The sequence below is a fragment of the Mustelus asterias genome, chromosome 7, assembly GCF_964213995.1.
Source record: "Mustelus asterias chromosome 7, sMusAst1.hap1.1, whole genome shotgun sequence".
NCBI classification, from domain to species: Eukaryota; Metazoa; Chordata; class Chondrichthyes; order Carcharhiniformes; family Triakidae; genus Mustelus; species Mustelus asterias.
The window spans coordinates 77,690,473-77,718,377 of NC_135807.1; the positions used below are offsets into that span (position 1 = coordinate 77,690,473).

The 27,905-nt window shown below is 41.2% G+C and overlaps 1 protein-coding gene across 1 annotated transcript; it reads right to left on the minus strand.

Moving 5' to 3' along the window:
* Window positions 1-560: 560 nt before the first annotated feature.
* On the minus strand, window positions 561-27,415 carry tram1 (translocation associated membrane protein 1). Its single transcript, XM_078216294.1, has 11 exons — window positions 27,189-27,415; window positions 23,071-23,134; window positions 19,744-19,862; window positions 19,548-19,664; window positions 19,405-19,463; window positions 15,594-15,678; window positions 14,230-14,300; window positions 13,719-13,823; window positions 12,028-12,171; window positions 6,213-6,373; window positions 561-3,295 (listed from the first exon to the last, which is right to left on the minus strand). The coding sequence occupies exons 1-11, from the start codon at window positions 27,306-27,308 to the stop codon at window positions 3,222-3,224; spliced, it is 1,119 nt and encodes a 372-aa protein (XP_078072420.1). The 5' UTR covers window positions 27,309-27,415; the 3' UTR covers window positions 561-3,221.
* Between the last annotated feature and the right edge of the window lie 490 nt (window positions 27,416-27,905).

The following is a 27,905-nucleotide window of genomic DNA, read 5'->3' on the forward strand; positions in this document are numbered from 1 at the left end:
ACCTGGGCAATTTTCCTCATGAGATAGATGCCAGTGTTATAGCTGTACTGGAACAGCTTGGCTAGAGTCACAGGTGATTCTGGAGCACAAGTCTTCAGTACTATAACCATACATTGTTAGGGTTCACCACTGTATCCAATGCGTTCAGCCATTTTTTGATACCATGTAGAGTAAATCAAAATGGCTGAAGACTGCCAATTGTATTGGTGGGGACTGCAGGAGGCCAAGATGTATCAGCCACACGTGTCACTGACTTATCACCATAATATTTACAATGAAAGCCAACTATTGTCAAATCCTCTTCTTCTCCCCATTACCTTTGGCTCCAACTTCCTCACTCAGATCTAACTCCATATATTCACTTGACAACACTCTACAGCCAGCAGAGCACAGCAAATGCAGGGTGATAAGAATTTAAACAGGTCATTATAATGCTCAGATCAAAATATACAATATAATTTTACCATTTACTTTTTCTATGGCTATATATTACTGAAGGATTTTAAGAAATAGTAAATGATCAGATGTGCTGCAAGAAGTAAACAAATTCAGTCACAAGGTAGGATGGACAGTTTTACTTCACATTTGCTCTGCAGTGAATGCAGTTACAATAAACCAGGTTGCTCTTTCAGAACTGAAATTACAATTCTTAGACAATGCATTAAAAATAAAACCATATCTCCTGTATTATAATCAGAAACGTGATCTTAGTTCCATAAGACACATCACATCTTAATGTAATACTCAACAGCAGATGCTAATCAAAAAAATTACATTTTTCCAGCAATTTTGACAGTGTCTAAAATAATCTGTACCAAGCAAACTTGAAGTTTAAGAAATAATCCCTGGACATTCCATTTAAAAATACAGCGCTGGACTTCTCGTTTACAAGTCTATTTTGGCTGCAAGATAAACCTGTGTGCTCACTAATGTGAGGAAGGATTGCACTTGCAGTTTTCCACTTTGAACACCCAGCAATCAATCTCAGGTTTAGCAGTCAGGCACAATATAAAGCTGCTTTTATTCGGTTTCTACTCTTGACCATCATGACTCCCAACCACTCCTGTGGCCACCCTGACACTGTCACTTCAATACAAATTATGGATGGTTATGTGCTTTAGGTCATTAACTGGGTTGCAACTACCTAAATTCACTTCACATAATAATCACGAGAGAGAGACCCTCATCTTGTTACTCTTGTGTTCAATTCAGAAGTGGACGCACAGACCCACTGTATCACCCAGCCCCAGAGACATTTGCAACAAAGTGGTCATCGTCTTGGGTTCAAGGCTACATTGCAGGAAAAGGGACAATCTGCAGGTTATTCTCTACTTCCAGTCCCTCATCCGCACCCGAAAATTAAGTTATACCCCAAACTATATTCAGGACTGTATTTTCAAACAGCCCAGGAGAAAGGTATTTGAAGTGCTTTATCCAGGAACATTCCTTAATTTACAAAAAGAAAATGTATTGTAACAAGGCTCCACCAATCATTAGCAATCTAGGAATGACCTGAAGCTTAATGGTAACAAGATTTTCATATACGAAATTTTTTAATATCTAAATTGTTTTATAAAATTAATAAACCTCTTGAAATCAGCAATTCCCTAGGTAAAGAATGTTGTACATTAATTGTCCCCCTAATAACAGTCACATATTTCTTTCTCATTATGCCAACTATTCAGTTGCATATTCATTATTACATCAGCCATTTTGCCATACTAAGGCCTAGCATAAGTTTTATAAAACTGCTATTAAAATTTGGCAGCCCTTTTTGTGTCTTTTATTAGAGTAAAAAAATAAAAAGCATATTTCTTTTCTCCTCTATGAAGCTCTACTGCAATTTCATTGTTGCACTTTTTTTTAAAAACACTTTATTGCAGTGGTCTCTTCACAGACTGCCCCGTTCAAAATTAACCTGAGAACATAGAGTTTGGCTTTGAAGTTATAAAACTGATTGAAAATGGTCAAGTAGATTAATGGAGAAGAATACTGCAGTTCCAATTACAACAAATTAAGGCATAGAAAATTAATCTGCTATCAGCAGCCTGATATAAGAACTTGCATTTATTTTAACCCAATAGCCTGAAAAACCTATTTAGCTTTCAAAACACACATATATCCTCATTGATAATCACTTTCAAAATCATTTCCTGTAAGTATCAGTACCACTATGAACAATAATTAGAGATTCTTTATAGAATTCGAGAATGTTTCTCAATTTATAGCATTTAAAATTAGAATTTAGGTGATGAGTTACTAGCTTGGAATATAATCTGTAATAACACATCCTTCAGGCCAGAATAGTTTCCAAAATAAAACTCAGCACGCACCACAGGTGAAAACAAATGCAATGTTAAAAAGAGTTTGATTTTTCATATGATATGCTTGCTTGAATTCTTACCTCTGCAGCCCATCAGTTTTACATGATGTTGCAAAATGTTTCTTATTCTTTTACTGGCATGTGGCACCTGCCCCCTCCCACTTGAACAGTTGGTGGCACTCACAGTGGGCAGATCACAGCAAATTAGGGCCTCCCCTTCAATGTCCGTAGATAAACCCCTGTGAATGTCACTCCGCATGGGGAGATCCAGGTTGCTGAATCATCCAAGTAAGTTTTTATCTGACCAAGTCCTCGCAGAAGATTTTTTTTTTGACACATTGGCACAATCAAGTTTCTGACTAGCACTGAGATCCTTAGTTCTTCAAGCAGTCTTCCATGCTCAAAGACATTTCACTTATGTCTTCTGAAGTGGTTCTGTAAAAAAAACTCAGGGGAGTGTGGCTCTCTGAGTCACAACAGAGCTGTCCAAACTTGAGAAACAACACTATAGGTTAGGAAAGCCGAATCCTAGCTACTGTGTGGTTTCTCAAGGATAGCAGCTCTGAGCCAAATCTTGGGTCAGTTTCAAGTTGCTTACCCTCCATATTTTCTATGGTGGTGCTCTTTGAGACAAGATCATACCAAAATGTCAAAAATAAAGCATCTGCTCAAGCAACAATTATCTTCTATAAAAGAGGGAAATTATTCAAAGAATGAGTGACCTCCCACCCTCAGCTTTTCTTTCCCTTCAGCCTTACTGGCTTTTGAACGCCCAGCATTACAAGTACTCAGAAGTAAATGTTGCTTGCTGCAGCAAATTAATAAGGTTTATGGGGAAATTGTCAAAAAAGAAACAAATTGTGAAACTGACAATTTATGTACTGATGTAGTCTAATTTTCAAGAAGATTTGACCTTTCTTGCACGTGGAGAATCTCTATCTTCAGAAGTAACGATCCCATTTACTCCATTAGCTGCAAAATAGGAAGACCAGTTACAATTCTTTTTCCTGTGGAGACCTGGGGTTGAAAAGTTATATTTACAATTTCAATCAACTATTGTTCTGGATTGCAACCAGTTTGCACAATGGGGAATACAAACAGAAATCAGACCCAATGTAAAGCAGATAAACTGGTAATGAAATACAGGCTAAACCTGGACTTTCGACTTCAGAGGGGACAAATTGGTAGTATTAGATGGTGTATAATAGGCAGCTGACCAAACATTGTGAGCCGACTCTCCAACTGGAGTTCCGCTACAGATCAGAATGGTTCAAATAAGAAACTATAAAAATCAAGGGAATAAAATGGAGATTTTAGAACACATTTCAGAAATAGCACGGTATCATTGGATAAAAAATTGCCAAGTGACAGCAGGAGTAGTGATAAATGGTTGTTTTCCTTATTGAAGGAAGGTTTGTACTGGAGTTCTCCAGGGGTCAGTGTTAGGACTCTTGCTCTTCCCAATATAGATGAATGAGCTAGAGTATGGTGTTCAGGGCATGATTTCAAAATTTTCAGATACAAAGATTGGAGATGTTGTCAACTGTAATGATAATAATCCTGAATTTCAGAAGGACATTGACATGTTGATGGATTGGGCAGACAAGTGGCAGATAACATTCAATGCAGAGAAGTGTGAGGAGCTTTATTTTGGCAGGAAGAATATGGAGAGACAGTAATAAACAAAAGGAAGCAATTGGAAATGGTGCAGGAACAGAGGGTTCATTGCATACTTCAGATGGCGAGGCAGGTCGAGAAAGCAGTTAATAAAGCAAAAAGTATCTTAGACTTTATTAACAGGAACATTGATTATTGAATTAGTTTGGCTTCCTGGAGTACTGCATCTAGTTCTGGGCTCCATACTTGAGGAAAGATGTGAAGGCATTGGAGAGAGTACAGAAGAGATTCACGAGCGATTCCAAGGATAAAGAACTGTAGCTATGAGAATAGACTGAAGAAGTTGGGACTGTTTTCTTTGGAGAAAAGAAGCCCAAGAGGAGACTCGGTAGTGATATTCAAGATCCCGAGGAGTATTGACAGGGTAAATAGTGAGAAAATGTTCCCATTCAAGGAAGCATCAAGAAGTAGGAGGGTACAGATTCAAAATCATTTGCAAAAGGATTAAAAGTGATATGAGGAAAAGTTCTTTCACCCAGAGGGTGATTAGAATCTGGAACAAATTTCCTGAGGGGTTGGTTTTGGCAGATTCGATCGAGATATTCAAAAAAAAGTTGGATTGCTGCCGGAAAAAAATATGTGCAGGGTTACAGGAATAAAGCTGGGGAGTGGGACTACGTAGAATATTCTTTCAGAGAGCCAGTGCAGACTCAATGGGCCAAACAGCCTCCTTCCGCACTGTAAAGATTCTGTGATTATTCTTAAAGTTTCAGCCAGAGTCAAGAACTTTTACCATTTCTTCAAGTGGGTGAGGATACAATTGCTCATAATAAAAGTATATATGGTGCCTTACTAGGAATAGTCTAAAGAGAAGATAGAAACATAGAAACCCTACAGTGCAGAAGGCAGCCATTCAGCTCATCGAGTCTGCACCAACAACAATCCCACCCAAGCCCTATCCCTGCTTAGTTACCCTGCTAATCCCTCTAACCTATCATATCCTGGGACACTAAGGGCTAATTTAGCATGTCCAATCAACCCAACCCGCACATTTTTAGACTGTGGGAGGAAACCGGAGCACCGGGAGGAAACCGGAGCACCAGGAGGAAACCCACGCAAAAACAGGGAGAATGTGCAAACTTCACACAGTTACCCAAGTCGGGAATCGAACCCAGGTCCCTGGAGCTGTGAGACGGCAGTGTTAACCATTGTGCCACCATGCCACCCCAACAGATAGGGCAGGATAAAGAGTAAGAAAAGCTCAAATGGTGCAAATCTGATATGAAAACATTAAATTCTGTAAATTTGCAGATCAGTTAGTATCTGTAAGAAAAAATAATAGATAAGGGAGTTCAACCCAAAACATTCATCTATCTTTTCCCTTGCACATCCAATGAATTCACACCACAGTGAGAGAACCATTGTTGAGGAAACAATATTCACAGTTTGAACATTACAAAATGATTTGCATTGCTGTAGCATGGTATCAAGTGGGCGGCACGGTAGCACAGTGGGCGGCACGGTAGCACAGTTGGGCGACACGGTAGCACAGTTGGGCGACACGGTAGCACAGTTGGGCGACACGGTAGCACAGTTGGGCGACACGGTAGCACAGTTGGGCGACACGGTAGCACAGTTGGGCGACACGGTAGCACAGTTGGGCGACACGGTAGCACAGTTGGGCGACACGGTAGCACAGTTGGGCGACACGGTAGCACAGTTGGGCGACACGGTAGCACAGTTGGGCGACACGGTAGCACAGTTGGGCGACACGGTAGCACAGTTGGGCGACACGGTAGCACAGTTGGGCGACACGGTAGCACAGTTGGGCGACACGGTAGCACAGTTGGGCGACACGGTAGCACAGTTGGGCGACACGGTAGCACAGTTGGGCGACACGGTAGCACAGTGGTTAGCACTGCTGCTTCACAGCTCCAGGGTCCCGGGTTCAATTCCCGGCTCGGGTCACTGTCTGTGTGGAGTTTGCACATTCTCCTCGTGTCTGCGTGGGTTTCCTCCGGGTGCTCCGGTTTCCTCCCACAGTCCAAAGATGTGCAGGTTAGGTTGATTGGCCAGGTTAAAAATTGCCCCTTAGAGTCCTGGGATGCGTAGGTTAGAGAGATTAGCGGGTAAATATGTGGGGGTAGGGCCTGGGTGGGATTGTGGTCGGTGCAGACTCGATGGGCCAAATGGCCTCCTTCTGCACTGTAGGGTTTCTATGATGATTTCTATGAAGTGTCATTTTTGCATTGTTTTAAATGAGTAAACTAACCTTTACTTTCTCCTTTTTTAGCTGCTTTGCTCTTGGTAGTGGTAGCTTTCTTTTTTAGAGCCTGAATTTGTGCATGCTCCTTCCATCTCTTGAGTTGGAAATTAATGAACTTCCACATCATATATGCCTGCGTAAGGCAAATGGTGGCCAGGGCACTTATTCTGGAATCAATAACAGAATTATATTTGTAGTTAAATTTCTTCATCTTTAATTTTATTAGCTTTGCATATATTGTTGACTAAAAATAAAAATCTGTCCGTCACTCACGTGCCTTAGTATATTCTTTAGCTATACAATTTATGACTCAAATAGCTTTAAAATAATTCACCAATTTTCTTCCCTCCTGCCCATAAAATCTGCTGTTCCTGAATACAGTTCAATAGGTAAGCCAGTACTTATTTCTTCATGCCAGAGCCTGGTGCATTACAGAGGCATCACAGTTGGTCCTATTTTAACATAGTGTACATTCGCAGCCAGGACAGGAACTTGGGTTGATTTTTCTTTTTGCTTATTAGTCCAGAGCCACTAACATCAGTTATAGCTCGCAAACTGATCATCAGTTAACTTTGGTATTTAAAAAAAAATTCATGATACGTGAGCTTCACTGATAAGGACAGCACTTGTTGCTCATCCCAATTGCTCAAGGTGGTGGTCATGAGCTCCCTTCCTGAACTGTTGCAATCCTTGTATGTACATCCCAGTGCTGTTTCACAAGGCATTTGAGGACTTTGACCTAAAGGAGTGGCAACAGATTTCCAAGACAAGATGGTGGATCACTTCTTGGCTTAATGCTATACCAATTGATTCTGTTACCAATGGGACATTAAGGGATGCATACCTGAAAATAATTCTAAACCAATACGAGACCAAACAGGTAGTTCGGTGGCACTGTCTATTGGGAAGCAGGCTTGTACTCTTGATTCTCCAAAGTTTAAAATATAACCATAATTCAATAGAAGGATGGCAAAAATGTCCACCAATCAAGAATGTATTCAGCCAATTTTCTTCATCGGTTTCTTCCTACATCTTTAGGCCAATTTCCCTCCTACCCACCCCTACTTTATCTCAAAGACAGTGACACAGCCTCTATCTACACAAATCTCTGTATTTTGTGACAGAGAAAAAAATCTACACCGAGAATGACGAGTTAGTGTGATGGTTGAAGGTAGCCTACTGAATACTGTAGAGAAACTGTGTCCAATTTTACAAGAGAAGCTTATTTAAAAATACATTAGCATCTTAATACAGCTCTGGCTTTGCATTGGCAGGTAACAAGTCAACATTTGACTAGCAGTTCAAATGCATTTAAAGGAAAGTATTGTTTCAGTATTTGTAAAGGTTTAAAATGGATTTGAAAGATGTCATTCTTGACCAGAGTTCAAAAGTGGACAAGAAGAAAAATTATTGGGCACAAATGTGGCAAAAGGTAATGACAGAAATTCCTGTCACTGAGTCTATGGGTAAGTGACCAAGTGGGGCATCATCCTACCCAATCTGAAAGCTGGTAATGTGAAGCTGCTGCATGAGGTCGGTCTGAAGGGTCCAACCTTGCTTGGCAATTCAGGGCACACTCCTCAGTGCAACCTGCCCGTCAGACAGTGAGCCAGATTCAACAATGTATACAATACATGGGTCAGCAATGTGTACTCCAGGAATCCCAACACTTAAGAAATATTCTGTACCTTTTGAAACTGATTCTGCTTTTTCATAGAGAAGTGGAACTGCACTGCCTCTTGAAAGCAAGGCTTCCTTCACTTGCTTGATATACCAGGGACAATGACTGGCTGATTGGAATAAGTCACTAATTATAACTTGGAAGGATCTGCTGAATCAGAAACGTAATTCATGCTCAAATGGCAAGCTCTTCCTCAGTTGGCTGCACACAGCTTCCACGAGTCAGCATAATTATATTTCAAGGCAGTAAAAAGAAGTCTCTTTTGTATAGACTAGTAAATGTCGGTATGGGACTAAGCACAGGTGTACATAAAACAAATGAGGTACTCTCAATATTTCTTGTGCTCACCATGCAAGTATTATTTACTGTGAAGATTTTCTGTATGTTTCTCTCTACATCTTTAAAAGGTACCAATGCTGGCTATGATTATAGTTCTATTCACAGCCAGCACTCCAGTACCTTGTGCAACTTGTAGTTCTTCATGTATGTGATTAAAAAGGGACTGTTGGTTGGTTATTAATACTGTTCCAATTCCTGATTGAGGAACATTAGTCTGATTCAATCCTCTTCTAACCTCCGCACTTACATTTTTGCAGTAGTGGGACCTGAATCATAATCAGGAATCTCCTCTTCAGCTGAAACCAGTTTTAGTTTCCAAACACAGTTGGTTCAGCACATACCAAGAATTGGACCCAGGATCTTTTTCGCCACATGGCATTTTAACACCACAACACAAAACACAATTATCCATAAAGCCATGAAGGAGCTATGGAGGCTGACAGCATTTTTGATGCATTGGTGCCAGCTTAACACTGAAAAATTCTTTCATGTTAAATGACACAATCTAAATCTCTCTCACTGCCATTAATCGACTGCTGAAATTAGATGCAAATGCTCAACACTGGCCTTTACCAGTGCCAGACACCAGAGACACACAAAAGTACAGTAGAATTGTGGCATATAAGTTGACTTTAGAAGCTTTGAAAAATCCTTCCATATATGCCAAGTATGAAATGTGATCCATTGCTGTTGGTGTAGGCAGTCACCATTTTAAAATGAGAAATTAAATGTAATGTCGCTAATTCAAATTATATCAATGCAACATGTTTTATCATTAAATTAATTCTACAAAGATATCTTTAACCACAATCAACATTTAAAGAAAATTCTTGTATGGGATGTAGCTGTCACTGGCCAGGGAAGCATTTGTTGCCCATCTCTAATTGCTCTTAAATTGAGTCGCTTGCTAAGCCATTCCAAAGGGCAGTTAAGAATCAACTACATTATTGTGGATCTGAAGTCACATGTAGGCCAGAGGCAAGGATGACAGATTTCCTTCCCTGAAGGGCACTAGTGAACCAAATGGATTTTTGTGACAAAATTCGACATTAGTATCATGGTCACAATTTTTATTAACTAAATTTAAATTCCACCAGCTGCCATGGTGGGATTGGAACTATGTCTTCAGAGCATTAGCCTGGGTCGCTGGATTACTGGTCCAGTGACATTCCTCCAAAAACCGTCAAATTCACAATATTTGGCATCAGATACAAAGAGTTCATCAAATATATTTGGAGTCACTTTGCCTATGGCATCATTGTGAGGATTCCACTCTCGATCAGATTTGGAGCTTTAGCTTTCAGAATCATTCCACAACAACAAATTATCTTCCTCTCCATCCATGGAACTGGATATTCCACATCTTCTAAAGGATTTTCTGACATGGTGCTTGAATAGCAGCCTGTGATTTTATGATAAAACTACATAAAACATCAAGCAGGGCAGTCCGCATATCTCCAATTTGAAGCTATTTTCTCTGTCACCCACTCAGTGCATACATGATCTCGGAAAGGTTTATTGAGGCACACATCCACAGGTTGAATAGATGTTAAACCCCTGAATTATCTGCAATGTGAGTGTTATTTTGTCCAAGTCACTTCTTGGTCTCACTTGTTTTATAGGATCTGCACATGTCCCACACTACTAAGTGGCATTCTTCGAGTAGGCCACTGGGACACCTATTCTACACATTATCGATCCACAGCTTCATTCCATCCTCATTCATCCCACTGTTCATGGGCATGCACAAAACTCCTGCAGGGAACTTGATTTTTAGCATGATCTTATGTTGGAAAATTACCATAGCTTTAATTTTGTTCTGTTGGCCATGCAGGCAGATACCACAGTGAATTTTTCTTCCCTATTCTTTCATAGTAGGATACGGGCAACATGAACTTGCTTCTCATATCCTATGGTTTTCCCTAGAACTGGTTTTGAACTTCCCATTCACAGGTTGTTGGGCATATTGAGAGTTTCATCCGCTGTCTGATGAAGAATCGCTGGAAACTGGTTAATTTTGAGATTGAGCTCTTTTGGTAGTCTCTGAGCAATCTTGGTCTTCTGCCAGAACACTAGACATTTCCATAAAGAGACCACACCTACTGGCAGTTGCTCTGAAATCTTGGCTGGTCCCAGGGTTTGTACTGGCCCACAACATGCACATTGCATTTCTGGTGACAATGACATTTCTCGGAACATTTTGCCAATTTGAGGACCCATTCCAATTCCTGCTTCTCAAGGTCAAGCCAGTGTTTTCATGCTTTCATGGTGCATTTGGCCTTGGGCATCTTCTTCAAGGCGATTTCCTTCTTCCATTCTCTCATCACGTTTTCACCAACACCAAATGTCGAATTAGCAAATGTTGCTACTTAATCTTTCTTCTAGAGGACCCATTTCTATTTATCCGTTGCCATGTGCAGTCTGTTCTGTGTTGGTGTTTTAAACTGCCATGCACAGTCCATCCATACAGAACGGACTGCGCATGGGAGTTTAAAACACCCATACAGAACGTTTTAAACTCCCATGCGCAGTCTGTTCTGTGTGGGTGTTTTAAACTCCCATGCACAGTCCGTTCTGTGTGGTGTTTTAAACTCCCATGTACAATCTGTCCTGTGTCGGTGTTTTAAACTCCCATGCGCAGTCTGTTCTGTGTGGGTGTTTTGAACTCCCATTTGCAGTCCGTTCTGTGCAGGTGCTTTAAACACTCATGTACAGTCTGTTCTGTGTGGGTATTTTAAACTCCGATGCACAGTCCACCCACACAGAACGGACTGTGCATGGGAGTTTAAAATACCCACACAGAACGTTTTAAACTCTCATGCGCGGTCCGTTCCATGTGGGTGTTTTAAACACCCATGCACAGTCCGTTCTGTGTGGGTATTTTAAACACCCATGCACTGTCCTTTCTGTGCAGGTGCTTTAAACGCCCATGTACAATCTGTCCTGTGTCGGTGTTTTAAACTCCCATGCGCAGTCTGTTCTGTGTGGGTGTTTTAAACTCCCATGCGCGGTCTGTTCTATGTGGGTGTTTTAAACTCCTATGAATCTTCTTGGCAACACAGCCTATATCTGCTGCTTGATCCCATGTGCCAACTTATAAGGTGAGTGAAACATGCATTTCTAAGATGAAAAATTTAGGTCAACTCCTTATGCAAGATTAGCATTTCCTAGCAGGGGAAAAAGGGAGTAACTCAAGTGCCAAGTATAGGCCAAGCATGATTTCTTTGGCGCTCAAAAAAAAGGAGATATTTTGTACATTGGGTGAACTTAAACTGTGATCTATGGGATAATATTGTGTATTTCCCTCATTCAAAAAGTATCACAATACACCTGCACTCACTTCGTGATTTTTTTCTTGGGTACAAGAAGAGCTTAGATGCCCAACTGCCCAAGAAATACCAGTTTCCCCATGTAACCAGAAAGAAAATTCACCCTGGGGTTAGAAATATACAATAATAAATGAGGTGAATTGTGTGCATCTGAAAAGAATCCCTTGGTAGCGTTATGAAGAATATGAGGCAACTTTATACCATTAAAATGTCAGTTTTATTTTCCATGTTCTATCTCTGATGGATCATGTTTTTTTTCTATTTATCTCCCTTTTCTGAAACAATGGAGATAAAAGGTTGAACATTCAATGAAATCAAACAGAAACCACTTGGGGTACACAAAGATCAGTTTTGGAACATCTTCCAAAAATGCCAATGCATTAGTGACCATAAAACCTATTCTTCTATCTTAACCAACAAAAGTCCAACGGAACAATATATTTTTCAGCACGAATAGATGCAAAATGTTTACCTGATAGCCAGTATGTTAAAGTTTCCGGAAGCTAAATCCAAACTTTGATTTTGGGCTCCAGCAAGGCCAAATCCAAATGTGAGGACAGACAGAGAGAGAGTAAGCAGTCGTGCCACTACAAACAAGAAGGCCCAAATGGTAAATCTAGAATTAAAAAGATAGATTAATCTAAGATATTGAATTCAATATACAGAATGGAGAAAAATGGAGCAATGCCAGACAGCTGTAAACTTCAATTTAAAAAGCCAAGTAAATTTCAAGTTGCTCTTTAGAGAGGTTCTTCAACATAAGTTTATTTTTGTTCTTTTGTATTTTTAAATGTGTAGTTATTGTTGTAATATAGGGAAATGTGGCAGATAATTAAAGCCCAGCAAGGTCCCACAAAATGACCAGATCACTAGTTTAATGATGTTGGCTGAGGAACAAATATTGACCATGACACTAAAAGAATTCACCTGCTTTTCTTTCAGTCATGCTTTTCAGTCATCCATTAGACAGAACAGATTTTGTCTGATGCCTGACAAATGACTGTACCCACAGCAATGCAACACACACTCTACTGCACTGAAATGTCAGCCTGAATTATGTGCTTAAGGCTCTGGAGTGGAGCTTGAACCCGCGATCTTCTGGAAATCTTGCGAGCAGTTGTGCGGAACTGAACTATTACTTTCAGTGCTCTCTCTGTCGGAGGTGGGATGATGTTTTAGGTAGGCGAGTTGGAGTACAAGCCCAGTCGGCTGCAAACTCAAATCTGCATGACTGAGAATCCAATCCTGCATGCTCACTTGTAAGCTGTAGTTTAGAAGTGATGCCACTATATACAAACAGAGCAATACATTGCATAATTGTACTATTTGCATCTGTGACACTGCAACAATCATATGGCATTCGAGAATTAAGTTGATCTTGAATGCCAACAATAATTCACAGACACCAAAGTGGTGGTTAGTAGGACAAATGAAACAACACTATTTACATTTTAAATCATTTTTCTGTAACTCAAATAATCACCTGTACAATAAGTCTGTATCAGCAAAGATTGAAAATAAATGCAGATCCATCCAAATATAGTTTCCTTAATTCCTCATTCTCATGAATATTATTAACAATTTATCACAGAAAATGTTTTGGTGTTGCATATTAGGTGGAAAAACAGAGTAAAAGCTGAAGCAACTGCAAGAAGGGTTGATGTCTCATGAAACTACTTTGTGTTACATTGTAGTATTCTATATAGATGAGGGAAATATTTGGCTGGATTGGCTCAAATGGCCTAATTGGCTCTATACCAAGAGTAAAAATAAGATCATCCGGAGTTTTCATTCTGGAGCCTTGTCTGGTCAACCCTACATCAAAGCTTATGTGTACAGCCAATAAAGTGTTGACATATACGACCATTAGGTGGTGACTGGATTAGGGTAGGCTCTAATGTTCCCAAAATGCACTGTTTTTGCTACCACCTGAGAGTGGTCATTCTGTGGGTACCAGTGAAGATGCCTGAGATTTTCCACAACCTAGTGCATTTTCCAACAATGGTGAACTTTTCATCCAACGAACAGGACTTCACAATGTTTTATTTTGAGTATCTGGATAACACTGAATAATTAATCTTTTTTCAAAATTCTGACCACCAAAAGTGTTCGCTGAAACTATCCATTAATCATGGAGTAATTGGAAATAGTAGATGTACTCACCCCCTTTCATTCTTTTCATCACTGAAGTAAAAGAGACGAGAAAAGTGAAACAATAGTTCCACAAAATAATGCAGCACCAGAAGAACTAGGCCAAAACGGTTCAGGCTAGAAACAAACAAGGTAAAGTCATTAACAGAAATGTTTGTTATATTAGCAAGTAACGGACAATGACACCTGCAAGTTTTGCTGAGAGGTCAACGTATTCACAGCAAAGGATAAAAGATCAGAATTGAAGAGCCTGATTCTCAATAGATAATGATAATAAGTGAAAGCTGTCCAAAAGCAAAAGTATTGGTGTAGCAGTGTGCTCTACTCTAGGAAAAAATTCAAATACAAATTTACAGTACACCAAATTCCTCATCTCAGCAGCTGTGCAAGGCATGAAGATCCTTGAAAATGGATAAAAATTTGACTTGTAAATAACCTTCATAGAAGGCTATTTGCAAGGTGCTTGTCTACTCTTTGGTTGGTGAAATAAAAATAAATAAAACTAGATTTAAAAGACACTTACTTTAGCAAATAAGCTCCAGCAATGTGAAAAACATATAAACTGGTATACACAAGCTGTCGAGGAATATCCTCCTGAAAGCAGAAAGGTATGCAAGTGATTAGAATCCAGGAACAACACACTATTATTCAAATATTCATTTTACAGTTATTTGAATTCCAGTGATCTTGTTGGAATGCATATCATCACTTCATAGCACTATTTCAGTGATATATCTAATCAATAATGTGCAATAATTTAAACAGCTTACTTGTTATTAGGCCATAGTACAGCATTAGTACACCAGACATTTACCTCTTTTAAATATCAATGACAATCTTGCAAACAATTAGTAAAGGATGTATGGGAAGACAACCATCCCCCATCCCACCCAGAAATCCTTTCTGAGTCGTTTCCCCCTCTCCCACCTCATCTTTATCGAGGAAGTGTATATATATATATATATATATATATATATATATATATATATATGAGTGAGTGAAAGTACTCCTGGTGGTGCTGGAGAGTTGTCAACATTTGAATGTCCAGCATCTGAGTGGAGACACCCACCCAGCATCAGAAACTACTATGGGGTTGCTAAGGGAGCCAGGAACTAACAGCAGCAATGGATAAACTAATTGGGAAGCAATACCAACAGGATCTAAAAATGGCTGCAATGCTCCAGCTAGTGGACAGGCCCAGTATCACAGCCATTAAATTGCACCGTGTGTGAGAGAGAGACTCAAGATGTGGAGATGCCGGCGTTGGACTGGGGTAAGCACAGTAAGAAGTCTCACAACACCAGGTTAAAGTCCAATAGTGAAAGAGACTCTTGGCATTGTATGCTTGGCTGTTCAACGACTGTGTGCGTGTGTGGGAATGAGTGGGGTGGAGGTGGTATGGGAGACAATCATGGCAATGTCCTCACCCAATCTCACACGCATGCATATAAACCATTTTATTGAAATCAGGGTAGAAACAGCTATTGTTCCCCTCCCTAGCCCAGAGATTCCAAGACTAACTTCAGCTACATGCTTGTTACCTACTGCGAAATGCACAGAAGCACAAAACGGTAACTTAAATTAGAGGCTTCTTGCCTATATAACTATGCCAAGCTTTGGCTTTGCTCTTTGAGCCACAGGGAAACTCAGAATTGGTTTTGTGGAGGAAATTTTGCAAAGGCCCATCATGGTTCTTTGTTAGCCATTAGTGTGGGTTTGAAAAGCAGGTCTACAACTTTTCTGCCACCATGTTTGCTGCTCGTGACTCTACTGGTGAAGAGTCCTATTATCTTTACCTCATTATCCTTGTTAGAACACTCATCCCTTCCACCTGCTGCTACAAAGATATGCACAACATCCTTCTAAAAACAGAGCACTCATGCTCACCTTCCGGGTTTTCTGAAAATAAAGCTCTGGCAAGGCATGAAACCAATAAGCCAACTGTGCAATATAGAAAAACTTCACCTGAAATCTAAAAGGATAACAAAAACTATTACAAAAAATATACAACAGAATGTGACAATTTAGAACAAAACAATGTGCTGTATAGTCCCATACCAAAAATCAAAAAATTCACACAAAACATACTTGTGTACAAACAGTTAAAATTTACACTGCTAAATCAAATATACACTTGCAGTACAATATTTTGAGAGCCTTAACATTACTATAAGTAATACATGGAATTCCAGGCATCCTAGTGATTCTACATTATCTATTACCATCAAATAAAACCATTGCTCCAGCTCTGAATGAACTAAGTTATCGCTGATGGCAGAATATAGCAATTTTGTTCACTTTGAGAAGATTGCTTCTCGTTCCCACATTCATTCTGACAGGGTGATTGTGATTGATATTACTTTTTATCTAGGATGGCTGCAAGGTGCTCTGTAGTAGCAAATTAAGTAACTATGAGTGATTAAATACACAGCGTCATAGTTCACCTCTTGATCAGCAACATGCAATGCTTTGGAAATTAATCTTCAGTCTAATAACTGTCTTCATTGTTTTGGGCTTCTGAAATAGGACATTATCGCCCTGTCTTAAATTTGTGTAAATTTAGTTAAGCAGAAAGCGTTACAATTAAAATTGGGATTACAGCCATAATCTCACATCATATGGAAGACCTGGCGTCACGCTCAGTACATTTAGCATGTTGCCCAGATTTGAAGTTGGATTGGCCCCTCATAAGTTTCTTTATATCCTTTTCTGAAGACAGTCCACTCCAGTGTATCACACAAATTACAATTTAATAGTCTGGATGAGAACAGTGATACCACGGTGTGGGATATCAACGTTCTGGAAAAGGTTTAGGGGGATTGGGGGTGCAGACAATGTACTCATTTGATAACTGGCTTAAGGAAACTTAGTTATCAAGATAAGCTGGGAGAGCACAGGACTTTATACTTTGGAAAAGCTTAGACTTTGAAGAAATATGCCAACGGTCGATAAAGTAATAACAGATAGCCTGGATGAGAGAGGCTTAATGCATCAGCTGGTCTTTTAAAAAATTCATTCATGGAACATGGGGTCACTGGCTAGGTTAATATTAACTGCCCATTCCTAATTATTCTTGAGAAAGTGGTGGTGAGCTGCCTTCATGAACAGCTGCAGTCCATGTGGCGCAGGTACACCCTAAGTGCTGTTAGGGAGGGCGCTCCAGGATTTTGTCGCAGTGACAGTGAAGGGAAGGCGATATGTTTCTAAGTCAGGATAGTGAGTGGCTTGGAGGACAACTTCCAGGCAGTGATGTTTCCCTGCATCTTCTGCCCTTGAGGCACGGATGTTACTAGTTGTTAGTCAAAGCCTGGATATTGTCTAGGTCTTGCTGCATTTGGACATGGACTGCATCAGTATCAGAAGTCACAAATGGTGCTGAATATTGTGCAGTCAGTGAACATCCCCACTTCTGCCGTTATGATGGAAGACAGATCATTGATGAAGCAGCTAAAGATGTTCAGGCCTTTTCATATGTTCTTCAAACAATTGTATGTCTCACATGTTCATTTGATAAAGGTTTTATTGGATAGCCGCACACACCTTTGAACAAAGCCAACTCATGGCTAATTCAGCACAGATCAGAAAAAATAACTGGCACTTTTGGCCCCAAAATCCCAATTTGATATCATTGAGGTGTGGGACAACTTGATAGTGTTAAATGTTTCCTTATTTTTGTTTATTCTTGGATGCTGGCATCATTGGCAAGGCCAGCATTAATTGCCCATTCTTAATCATCCTTGAGAAGGTGGTGGTGAGCTGCCTGCTTGAACAACCACAGTCCATCGGTGCTGTTAGAAAGGGAGCACCAGGATTTCAACCCAGCAACTGAAGAATGGTGACATTTTATCAAGATCAAGAAAGACCTGGCAGTCTGCAGAAAACACTGGAAGAGAGAGCAGTTACAGCAAAAGGCTGTGCTATGTTTGCCTTTAAGGACATGGAGGCTATACATCTTAAGAGAGTCTTCCAGCCCGATTCCAAAACTCTAAGACCACCTGTAAAGAAATTTAATCTCCTGGTACAAAACCACGAGTGCCTAGTTTTATGACTCACTGAACATTCATGCAACAATCCAGATATCTAACTTCAGCTATTTGAACCCATCTGAACTACAACTAGAGTGGAAAAAGACGCCTTCCTTCATTGGGCCCATGATGACTGTTTTTCTACTACAAACTCAATGCGTCAACTATAAACTATTTTTTGGTTTACAACTAAAAGAAAAATAGAATTATTTTACAACTGTATCTTGTGTGTGTGGGAGCGACAAATGTAGCATTTGGACTTTCTAATCGAATGAATGAATAAATAACCCTCTTTATTTAAATCCAAATGCTGTTATTTCTAAATTGACCGCACACTGCCAGAGCCTAGAGCCACACCGATCTTCCTCTCCAAAACCACTGATTACAGGTAGTAGGGAAAAAGCATTAGGGATTTCAATTTATCGCTTCTCCCTTGTTGTGATACGGCACTACTATCAGTTAATAAAAGAGGAAAGCTAGCTAAGCTCCTGCTTGCCATCCCAGTTGTGTGTGGAAATGAGGCAAACATGAAATCCAGCATGGCTGTAAAACTTCTAACATTTAATAGACTGAAATGGTTGCTGTAAAGAACTAAGCATTGGAATATGACTGGTGCCCATGAAATCATAAGGCTAATTCTATAGTCCTGAACTCACAGCAAGGAGCTGTGCTCTAAAAGGACATGATGTGGAGATGCCGGCGTTGGACTGGGGTAAGCACAGTAAGAAGTCTCACAACACCAGGTTAAAGTCCAACAGGTTTATTTGGTAGCAAATACCATAAGCTTTCGGAGCACTGCTCCTTCGTCAGATGGAGTGGATATCTGCTCTCAAACAGTGCACAGACACAGAAATCAAGTTACAGAATACTAATTAGAATGCGAATCTCTACAACGATATCATCGACAACGGATGAATGAACACCGCTCGACAATCACCAGGCAAGACTGTTCTCTTCCTGTGGGGGAGCACTTCAGCAGTCACAGGCATTCAGCCTTGGATCTTCAGGTAAGCGTTCTCCAAGGCGGCCTTCACGACACACGACAGCGCAGAGTCGCTGAGCAGAAACTGATAGCCAAGTTCCGCACACATGAGGATGGCCTAAACCGGGATGTTGGATTTATGTCACATTATCAGTAACCCCCACAGCTTGCCTCCTGGACTTGTAGAATCTCACTAGCTGTTCTGTCTGGAGACAATACACATCTCTTTAACCTGTGTTGAATGCTCCCTCCACCCACATTGTCTGTACCTTTAAGACCTGGCTGGCTGTAGAGATTCGCATTCTAATTAGTATTCTGTAACTTGATTTCTGTGTCTGTGCACTGTTTGAGAGCAGATATCCACTCCATCTGACGAAGGAGCAGTGCTCCGAAAGCTTATGGTATTTGCTACCAAATAAACCTGTTGGACTTTAACCTGTTGTGAGACTTCTTACTACTCTAAAAGGACCACAGGACTGAATTAAGCATACAACATTGTAGCCCCAAATCTGAGCCATACTCCCTCCAGTGTGAATTCACAATCACCTCTCATATGCCAGTATATATCAGTGCTTCAGATAAAGAGAAACAGTTAAAAAAAAACTATTTTTAGAAAGACCTGTGTTTGAATGTGGCACTGATTTTTTTCAACATGTGCTTTTACTTGCAGCAATTTTAAAAAAGTACTCACGGCATCAGTGTGTGGGGATAGCTTTCCCATAAGTTTGTAGGATTTGTTGCATAATTTTCCTAGAAAATAAAGTGTTTATTTAGACCATGTGGTAATGCACTATAGTGAAAATAATAACCATACAAAATAAATGTTATACTTACAGAGGCTAGAATGCACGTTCCCCAGACAAAAGATACCAGGTAAAAAACGCCGAGCTGTCCAGATTCATTGAATTTGCTGTGCTTTGTTTTTGAAAAGTGCATTCGCCTATTGATTTTCTGGAATAAAAGTTCATGGTCATCTTATAGCTGGAAAAATGCAGTACTTCAGTGATTTTAAAAATGCAACTATACTCACATCGAGCACATACTCTTGCAAGATGGCATGGAGAATGATAGCAACCAACGTGTAAAAGAAAACTGTGGCCAAGTCTTTCCAGCCATAATGGAAAAGAATAAATTGCTCGGTCTTTTCATCTAAGAAATTAAACAAATAATTCATGATTTATTGATACTCAAGGCTTAAATTTTATATGCAAAACAAAAGCACAAATAGTTCTATTGTAGGTGACTGTTTCCAGGAACTAATGAATGCAAATTGTGGAAGGAAATGGAAAAGGAAGACTACAGGCACCTTAAGAGAAATGAGATGTAACATTATATTTGGGGAGGCTTTTAAATATCAATTTAGCAATTGAAAAAAACCGACATGCATTTGTATAGCACTTTTCATGATTACCAGATGTCTCAAAGCACTTTACAACAAATGAAGTAGCATGAAATGTAGTCACTGTTATAGGAAAGGCGGCAGCACAGCAAGCTCCCATAAACAGCAACATGATAGCGACCAAATCATCTTCTTTTGTGATGCTGATTGAGGGATAAATATTGGCCAGGACACTAGAGGTAGCTCCCCTGCTCTTCTAACTTGAGTTAGTGTCATTGAATTGTTTGCAGAGGTGTGTGTGGGGGTGCGGGGGAGAGTGGAAGGCAGGGTTAATAGGGGTTTAAGAAGGCAGGTGTTGCTGGACCTCACTGAGTAATGAAATAGATCAGTCTACACAAGCATCTTGAGAATAATGACCACAATATGGTATGGTTTAAGATTCAGCCATAAAGGGAAGATATCGGTACACAAACTGAAACACTAGATTGGATTAAAACAGATTTTAGAAAGATCAGCTTCAAGCTGGCTCAGACAAGGTAGCAAGGGGAATTGGCACACAGGTCTGTAGAGCAAGAGTGGGATTAGGGTCAGTATATTCCATTTTTAAAGGTACCATGGATACGGTTAGAGCTTAGACTAATTAAAATTGAAGAAAGCCTACAAGAATTGTAAGAATAATAAACAAAAAACAAAAGGAGAATTAGAAAAATAAATGAAGTGCAGGACAAGGAAAATTAAAAACTTATATAGCACATTTAATGTAATAAAACACCCCAAGGTGTTTCACAGAAGCATTAGAAAATTAAATATGGCTGGGCCACATAAACAGCTATTAGGTCAGGTGACCAAAAGCCTGGCCAATGAGATATGTTTTAAGAAGTATCTGAAAGGCGAAAGGGCAGTTAGAACGCTGAGATGGTTGAAAGAAAGAGGTATAATATTATGGGAAAAAGAACATTTTCAATACGTTAGTTAGGCTAAAGGAAGACACAGCATCAAGGCTAACCAGCTACATTCTCGGATCCAGAGGGAGATGGAGGAGGAAATTGCTGAAGCCTTAGGAATTAAGGAGGCAATTTTAATCTCCCCAAGGTGGGGCAGTCAGTGGGTCAGCAGTCGGGGCTGAGGTTAAATTGTTAAAAATGGAAATACGACTTCAACATGCCACAAATACATTTAACTGGGCTGTGTTTAGCATCAGATGAGTAACATGCTCTGGAGAGACCATTTGGTAATTATAATATTTAAATGAGGATGTCTGTTTCAGATTTAAGCACAATTTGAATTTAACGGCTGTAGATCTGGCTTCCTGAAGGGACATGACAGCCAACAGATGTGGGCTGCTGGAGGAGGAGTACTTCCCCGGCCTCTCAAGGAAATCTGCCACAGTTTCTCCACCCCCCGCACCTGCTGATCTCTTCCCCGCTTCATGCTGTCCCCTCTCTTTCCCTCTACACACTGTGTTCTGAGTCCCATAAGCCCCACCAACTGACAAATTGCTGGGGACTGTCCTGCTGCCATTTCTCCATAATTCTTCCCTCTGAAAGTTATTATTGAATCTGCTCTCACCACATCAGGCAGTGCATTCCAGATCGTCATAACTTGCTGTGTTTATACAAAAAAACTCTTCCTGGTTCTTTTGCCAATTACAGTGATAAATTAAATTGGTGTCTCTCGTAACAGATCCTCCTGCCTCTGGAAACACTTGTTCCTCATTTACCCTACATCATTTTGAGCACCTCTATAAAATCTTCCCTTAAAACTATTCGGCCTCAAGGAGAACAACCAATTTTTCTAGTCTCTCCATAAAGTGCTACAATACTCAGACCATTCTGAAGAACCTCCTTTGCAGCCCTCCCAAGATCTTAACAGGCTTTCTAAAATGTGGCACCCAGAATTGGCGGGCAGCATGGTGGCACAGTGGTTAGCACTGCTGCCTCACAGCACCAGGGATCCGGGTTCGATTCCCGACTTGGGTCATTGTCTGTGTGGAGCTTGCTCTTTCTCCGTGTCTGCGCAGGTTTCCTCCAGATGCTCCGGTTTCCTCCCACAGTCTGAAAGACGTGCTGGTTAGGTGCATTGACCCGAACAGGCACAAAAGTGTGGCAACTAGGGAAATTTGACAGTAACTTCATTGCAGTATTAATGTAGCCTTACTTGTGACTAATAAATAAATAAACTTTAAACAGAATTAGGCACAATAATCCAACTGGGATTTAATCAGTGATTCAGGTTTAAAATATCTTCCCTGCTCCTGTACTCTACATGTCTATCTATCTTCAGCAGCTTCTCAATTTGCCGTGCCAGCTTCAACAAGGTGACCTATGTGCATACACTTCCATGTCTCTCAGTTCCCCTTTAAAATTGTATGGTGTTAGAGCTGGCAAGGAAATACCACCAGCATTAAAATGTACAACTCTGATATGAAGGCCAGTGGCCCACATTAGTAATTCTTCTCCTCAATGTCTTTATTGCTTTTCAATTCAACTACTTCAAAAGCTCTCATAGCCTTGCATCCTTGAGGTAATTCAAACGTTTTCTGCCTGTGTCACAAATTGCAACAAGACCCATGCAGTCTTCATCCCTATGCTCACCTGACACAATGGCTCACAGTCCGGCAATGCCTCAAGTTTATAATTCTCATTCATCTTTTCAAATCCCTCCTCGAGACCGCCCCTCTCTATCACTGTAAACTCCTCCAAACCCTCTGATTTCTGCATACCTTCAATTCTAGCCTTTTGTGCACTCTTGATTTTAAGTGCTCCATGAATGATGGTCATACCTTCAGCTGCCGTGGCCCTAAAGCTCTGGAATTCACCATCCCACCCCACCCCTCCCAACACTCCCCCAAATCTTTCCACCTCACTTTCCTAATGCTCTTTAAAACCTACCTCTACCCTAATATCTTATGTAACTCTGTCAAATTTTGCCTGTGTTTCTGTGAAGCACCTTGGGACATTTTATGTCAAAGACAGTATGTAAGTTGTGAGAAATCTGAAAAATTGAGAGAAAACATACCTGTTGCATGGAATGTAACATTATATTGAAGAGTGACAAAAGAAACAGCCATTTTAGCAGTCATCTGCAAAACAGTAAAGTTCAAATATCAGCTCAGTTACCATAAATGAGAAATGATAACTTACCCAATCTGCAAGCACCAAAAAGAACGTAAAATGCAACTCCTGACCTCCAACTCCTTTTCAATGACTATGAAGCAAGTCCAAGGAGCTTTAACCTCTCCCTCTAGACATTCCAGTCAACAGTGTAGCAATCAAATGGATCACATGTACTATAACAGCTGAAAAACAATTTCAGCCATTGGATTTAGCGTGCAACCTGCCATGTATTTTGCAGTGGCAGGTGGCCCGCCATTGGCTAGCAGTGGGGTCTTCTGGTCCCGCAGCTGTCAATGGGGTTTCCCACTGGATGACCCCCTTGTTGCCGTGAAACCTGCAGTGGGAGTGCGCCGTCAGTGGGACCAGAAAATTCCGACCATGTTTTTTATTCTTTTACAATTTTTATGTATACACGTGTGTATGAACAAAACTACGTTTTGATCAGTATTAAGTCAGAATCGGAAGGAAGCACTTTTAAAAGTTGTTCATCTTGATCTGATTAGAGCCGCACCTGAGGTGCGATAATTTATCTAGGAGGAAAAAAAGCATCCACAGTTCACATTCTGATCATTATCTGCTCATGTGCATGTTTTAACAAGAGATAAGGTCACAATTGGATTCTGCATTCAAATGTTGATCCACACAGTTTAGATTCACAAGTGAATTAATAATCACCATGGTGAAATAACAGGGCTGCAAAGACATATGGAACCATATCCAGCATCTTCAAGTGAAAGGTAGCACGGTGGCACAATGGTTAGCACGGTTGTCTCAAAGCGCCAGTGACGGGGTTCCATTCCAGCTTTGGATGACTGACTGCGTGAAGTTTGCACATTCTCCCCGTGTGTGCGTGGGCTTCCTCGGGATAATAGAGGGTTTAGCAGGGTAAATGAGTGGGGTTACAGGGATAGGGCCAGGTCAACTTGCTCTGAGAGTCTGTGCAAACTCAATGAGCCAAATGGCTTCCTTCTGCACTTAGAGATTCTATGAACAGAGAAAGGATTTTCAGGGACAAAACTTAAAACTCTTCTAATCCTCAAATGCACCCAGAAAAAAAACCTTGAAGATCCAAGTTTATTTCTTGTACAACTTACTTTACTACAACAGCTATTAATATTGAAGGAACAACAACTCATTTTTATACAGCACGGCAAACATAGAAATATATCCTAAGATGTTTCTTGTGCCTTAATCCGATACAAATAGATACCAAATGATGGGAGCTATGACCAAAAGCTTGGTCAAAGAGGGGATCTTTGAGAGAGATGGAGAGAGGCAGGAAAATTTAAAGATGGAATCCCAAAGCATGATGCCCAGATTAACTGAGATATAGCTACCAATACTGGGGCAAAAGGTGCACAGAAGGTGGCAGTGGTTGTGGAGATATCATTGGAGTGGGAGGAGGCATGATGCATTGTCAGACTGGAAAATGTAACAGAGACAGGAGAGGCAAGATCATGAAGGGATTCAAATGTGCAGATGAGAATTTTAGGGCACTAGGGCAGTGTGACATTATCTAGACCAGCATGCATAGGGTGAATAGAATGGGACTTGAAAGTGCATAGCAGAATTTGGAATGTTCTGTAGCCTTTGGAGAGTGGAAGCCATCCAGGAGTGCATTTGAATAATTAAATGTGGAATTTACAAAAGGATGAGAATTTTAGCAATAGGGCTGAGGAAGGAGCAGTGTTTGGTGAAATAAATGGAGCCGGATGTAGGAAGAACTTTTGATGAATAGAAATTGGAATTTTAGCTCAAGATCAAGGAAGATGCCAGAGTTGCGATATGCCTGCTGAAACATGAGACAATGGAACAAAATTCCCAATGTTTAATCAGAGGAAACTGTAAGACTGATTTGGCCAAGTAGCCAGAATACAGAGGAGAGTTTGAGTAGTGAAGAGATAAAGCTGGATGTCAGCAAAAGTATGGACAAGTGTACCAAATGCTTCAGAGCTCAAGGATAATATACCATGGTTATAGAGGATGGCATTTGTGACTGAAGGGAGACCTTTCTATGTTGAGGCAGGGGCAGGAAACCAAGTTGAAGAAACTCAAATGTATAGTTGTGGGAAAGATGGGCATGGGAGGTGACAACATGTTCAAGAGACGGAAAGGGGAGCCTGAAATGGACAAATTAGATTTCTTTTTCCAAAAGGCGTTGTCAATTCTCTAAGATATGGAAATCCAGTAAATTTCAGTGAGATTGAGGACAATAGAAGTTCCAGCTTTAGTGTAGAGGAGTGCAAGGATTACAACATTCTAAATTGTTTGTGATTCATAAATAGTGGAAATGTGATGGCCAACAAGGAGAACTGCAAGATTATAAAGTTATAAGTTATGGAGAAGGCAAGAAGTAGGGACAGAGCCAGGAAGTGTTGAAAGGGTGAGGACAGGCATCGCAGGACAATGGAGTGGACCAAAGGCTTTAGAGAGGTTGAGAAGCATGAGGAAGACTAATGCACAAATGATCGCACACCGGTGACAGATTGGATCTGGTGTAGAGAGCTGAGCTCAAGTTCAAGCAATGAAAGGTTCCATACCTTTAACTGGGCAATTGAGGCAGGCAATGGATTTGAAGTCCAAGTCAAACTGGTTAATAAATTCTACAACTGGGGAAGTAGCAAGTGTACTGACAAAACAGAGAAAGATATCTAAAGATTATTTAGGAATGGAGAGTTCTAAAAAATTGAACTTTAATTTGAGATGGAATGTAACTTGACCCTATTTTGTGATTTTTTTCAAAGAAATGACTTGCATTACATTTATATTTTTCTTACGGCTTTTCACATGAAGAACTAAATGTAATCTTTCGGTGAAGCAGCTTGAAAGGGCAGAGGATAACGGAACCAGGGTATACTGATGGAATTACTGTTTTAAAGCCAAAAATGTTCTTATTTTTATAAAATTTTAAGTTCCTATGTCTGTATTTTATAATCAAAATCGACGATGCAAACATGTTATAACCATACCCTTTTGCCAATGTTGGTACAGCAGGACCTCTTCCAGAATGTATAATCAGCATGGCAAGTTATTGTATGCAATTTTGATTTTAAATACAAATTAAGAAAAATATGGATATGCACAAGAGTGAATATGCACTCAGTGAATCAAGGAGTATGGGCAGTGGGTGGGAAAGTGCAGTTAAGTCGAAGCTCAACTATAATTACACTGAATGGCAGAGCAGGCTTGATAGGATGGTATGGTCTAATCCTCCTGTTTATGGTATGATCTGCGTGTGAGATTCTACACAAAGCAAGTTGCCTCCATCAGTCAGGCCATTTAGGACAAAAAACAGCAATATATGTCGGCTCTCTTCTCATGTTGAACGCGGGAAATGTCTCACAAAGTTATAGCGGATACATCGACACTGTAACGCAGCATTTGGGTCAGATTGCCATTATCCTTTAGCCCAGATCTGAAGAAGCCCCTCGACAGATATTACCAGTTCTGATGATTATTTCCAGCACGTTGCGTTTATTATGTTTTTAATACCTTTTGTTTGTATTTGAAACCAGAGCAGGATATTCAATATCAGATATCTACACCTTAATGTTGGAGATTGAGTGCACAGAGCTGGGGAAGTGCACAGAATTGGACACGTCAACCCCAACTGTCCAGGTTCGAGGCCCCGCCCCTCCAACGCGCATGGAGCTCTGGGTATTGTAGTCCACAGCCTCACCGCCCCCATGCTGTGACATCACAACGACACTACAACTCCCACAGTGCTCAGCGGCACGAACACCCGAAGGGAGGTCGGGGAACCGCAGCCCGGTGCGGCCAGGGTAGCTCTGACCCTGGCTCTGAGGCGAGGCCGCTGCCCGGTGTGACCAGGGCCGCTCCGGGTGCCCCGGGAAGATCAGACCTCCCTAAGAGTGCAGTGTTCCGAGCTTGGCCCATGAGCGGCCCTGCTCCGCTGGACACAGCCAGCGCAGCCGAATGCCACGTAATGTGGGGCCCGCTCCAGACCCGGCTCGGTTCATCCCCGCCCCCGGAGCCCAGTCCCCCGCCGCCGCTGCTCACCTCGAACATGAGCCCCAGCAAGAAGACCATGGCGACACACGACACGATGTCGGCGTGGTTCTGGATGATGAACTCATGGCTGAGCACCGGCGGGTTCTTGCTTTTCTTTCGCAGACCCATGACGGCAGCTTCTTCAACAGCAGTGAGTGAATAACGCCGGCACACCGAGCCCCAGCAGCAGCGGTACCACGTCGACAGGAGACGGCTTAACCCCACCTCCCCAGAGCAGGGCGGGCCAGACTGGGACCTCCCAATGCAGCGCCCTCTGCACACACCTCCAGAGGCACTGGTAACCCTGCACACACCTCCAGAAGTACGTGTAACCCTGCACACACCTCCAGAAGCACTGGTAACCCTGTACACACCTCCAGGGGCACGAGTAACCCTGTACACACCTCCAGAGGCACTGGTAACCCTGTACACACCTCCAGAGGCACTGGTAACCCTGCACACACCTCCAGAAGCACGTGTAACCCTGCACAAACCGCCACAGGCACGGATAACCCTGCACACACACCTCCAGAAGTATGTGTAACCCTGCACACACCTCCAGGGGCACGAGTAACCCTGTACACACCTCCAGGGGCACGAGTAACCCTGTACACACCTCCAGGGGCACGAGTAACCCTGTACACACCTCCAGAGGCACTGGTAACCCTGTACACACCTCCAGAGGCACTGGTAACCCTGCACACACCTCCAGAAGCACGTGTAACC

Coding starts and splice junctions, on each gene's coding strand:
- tram1 (XM_078216294.1), bottom strand. CDS start 27,308: ATGGGTCTGCGAAAGAAAAGCAAGAACCCGCCGGTGCTCAGCCATGAG. Junction 14,301..15,593: donor ATTTTCAGAAAACCCGGAAG/GTGAGCATGAGT, acceptor TTCTGCTTTCAG/GAGGATATTCCTCGACAGCT. Junction 6,374..12,027: donor TTTAACATACTGGCTATCAG/GTAAACATTTTG, acceptor TATTGATTCCAG/AATAAGTGCCCTGGCCACCA.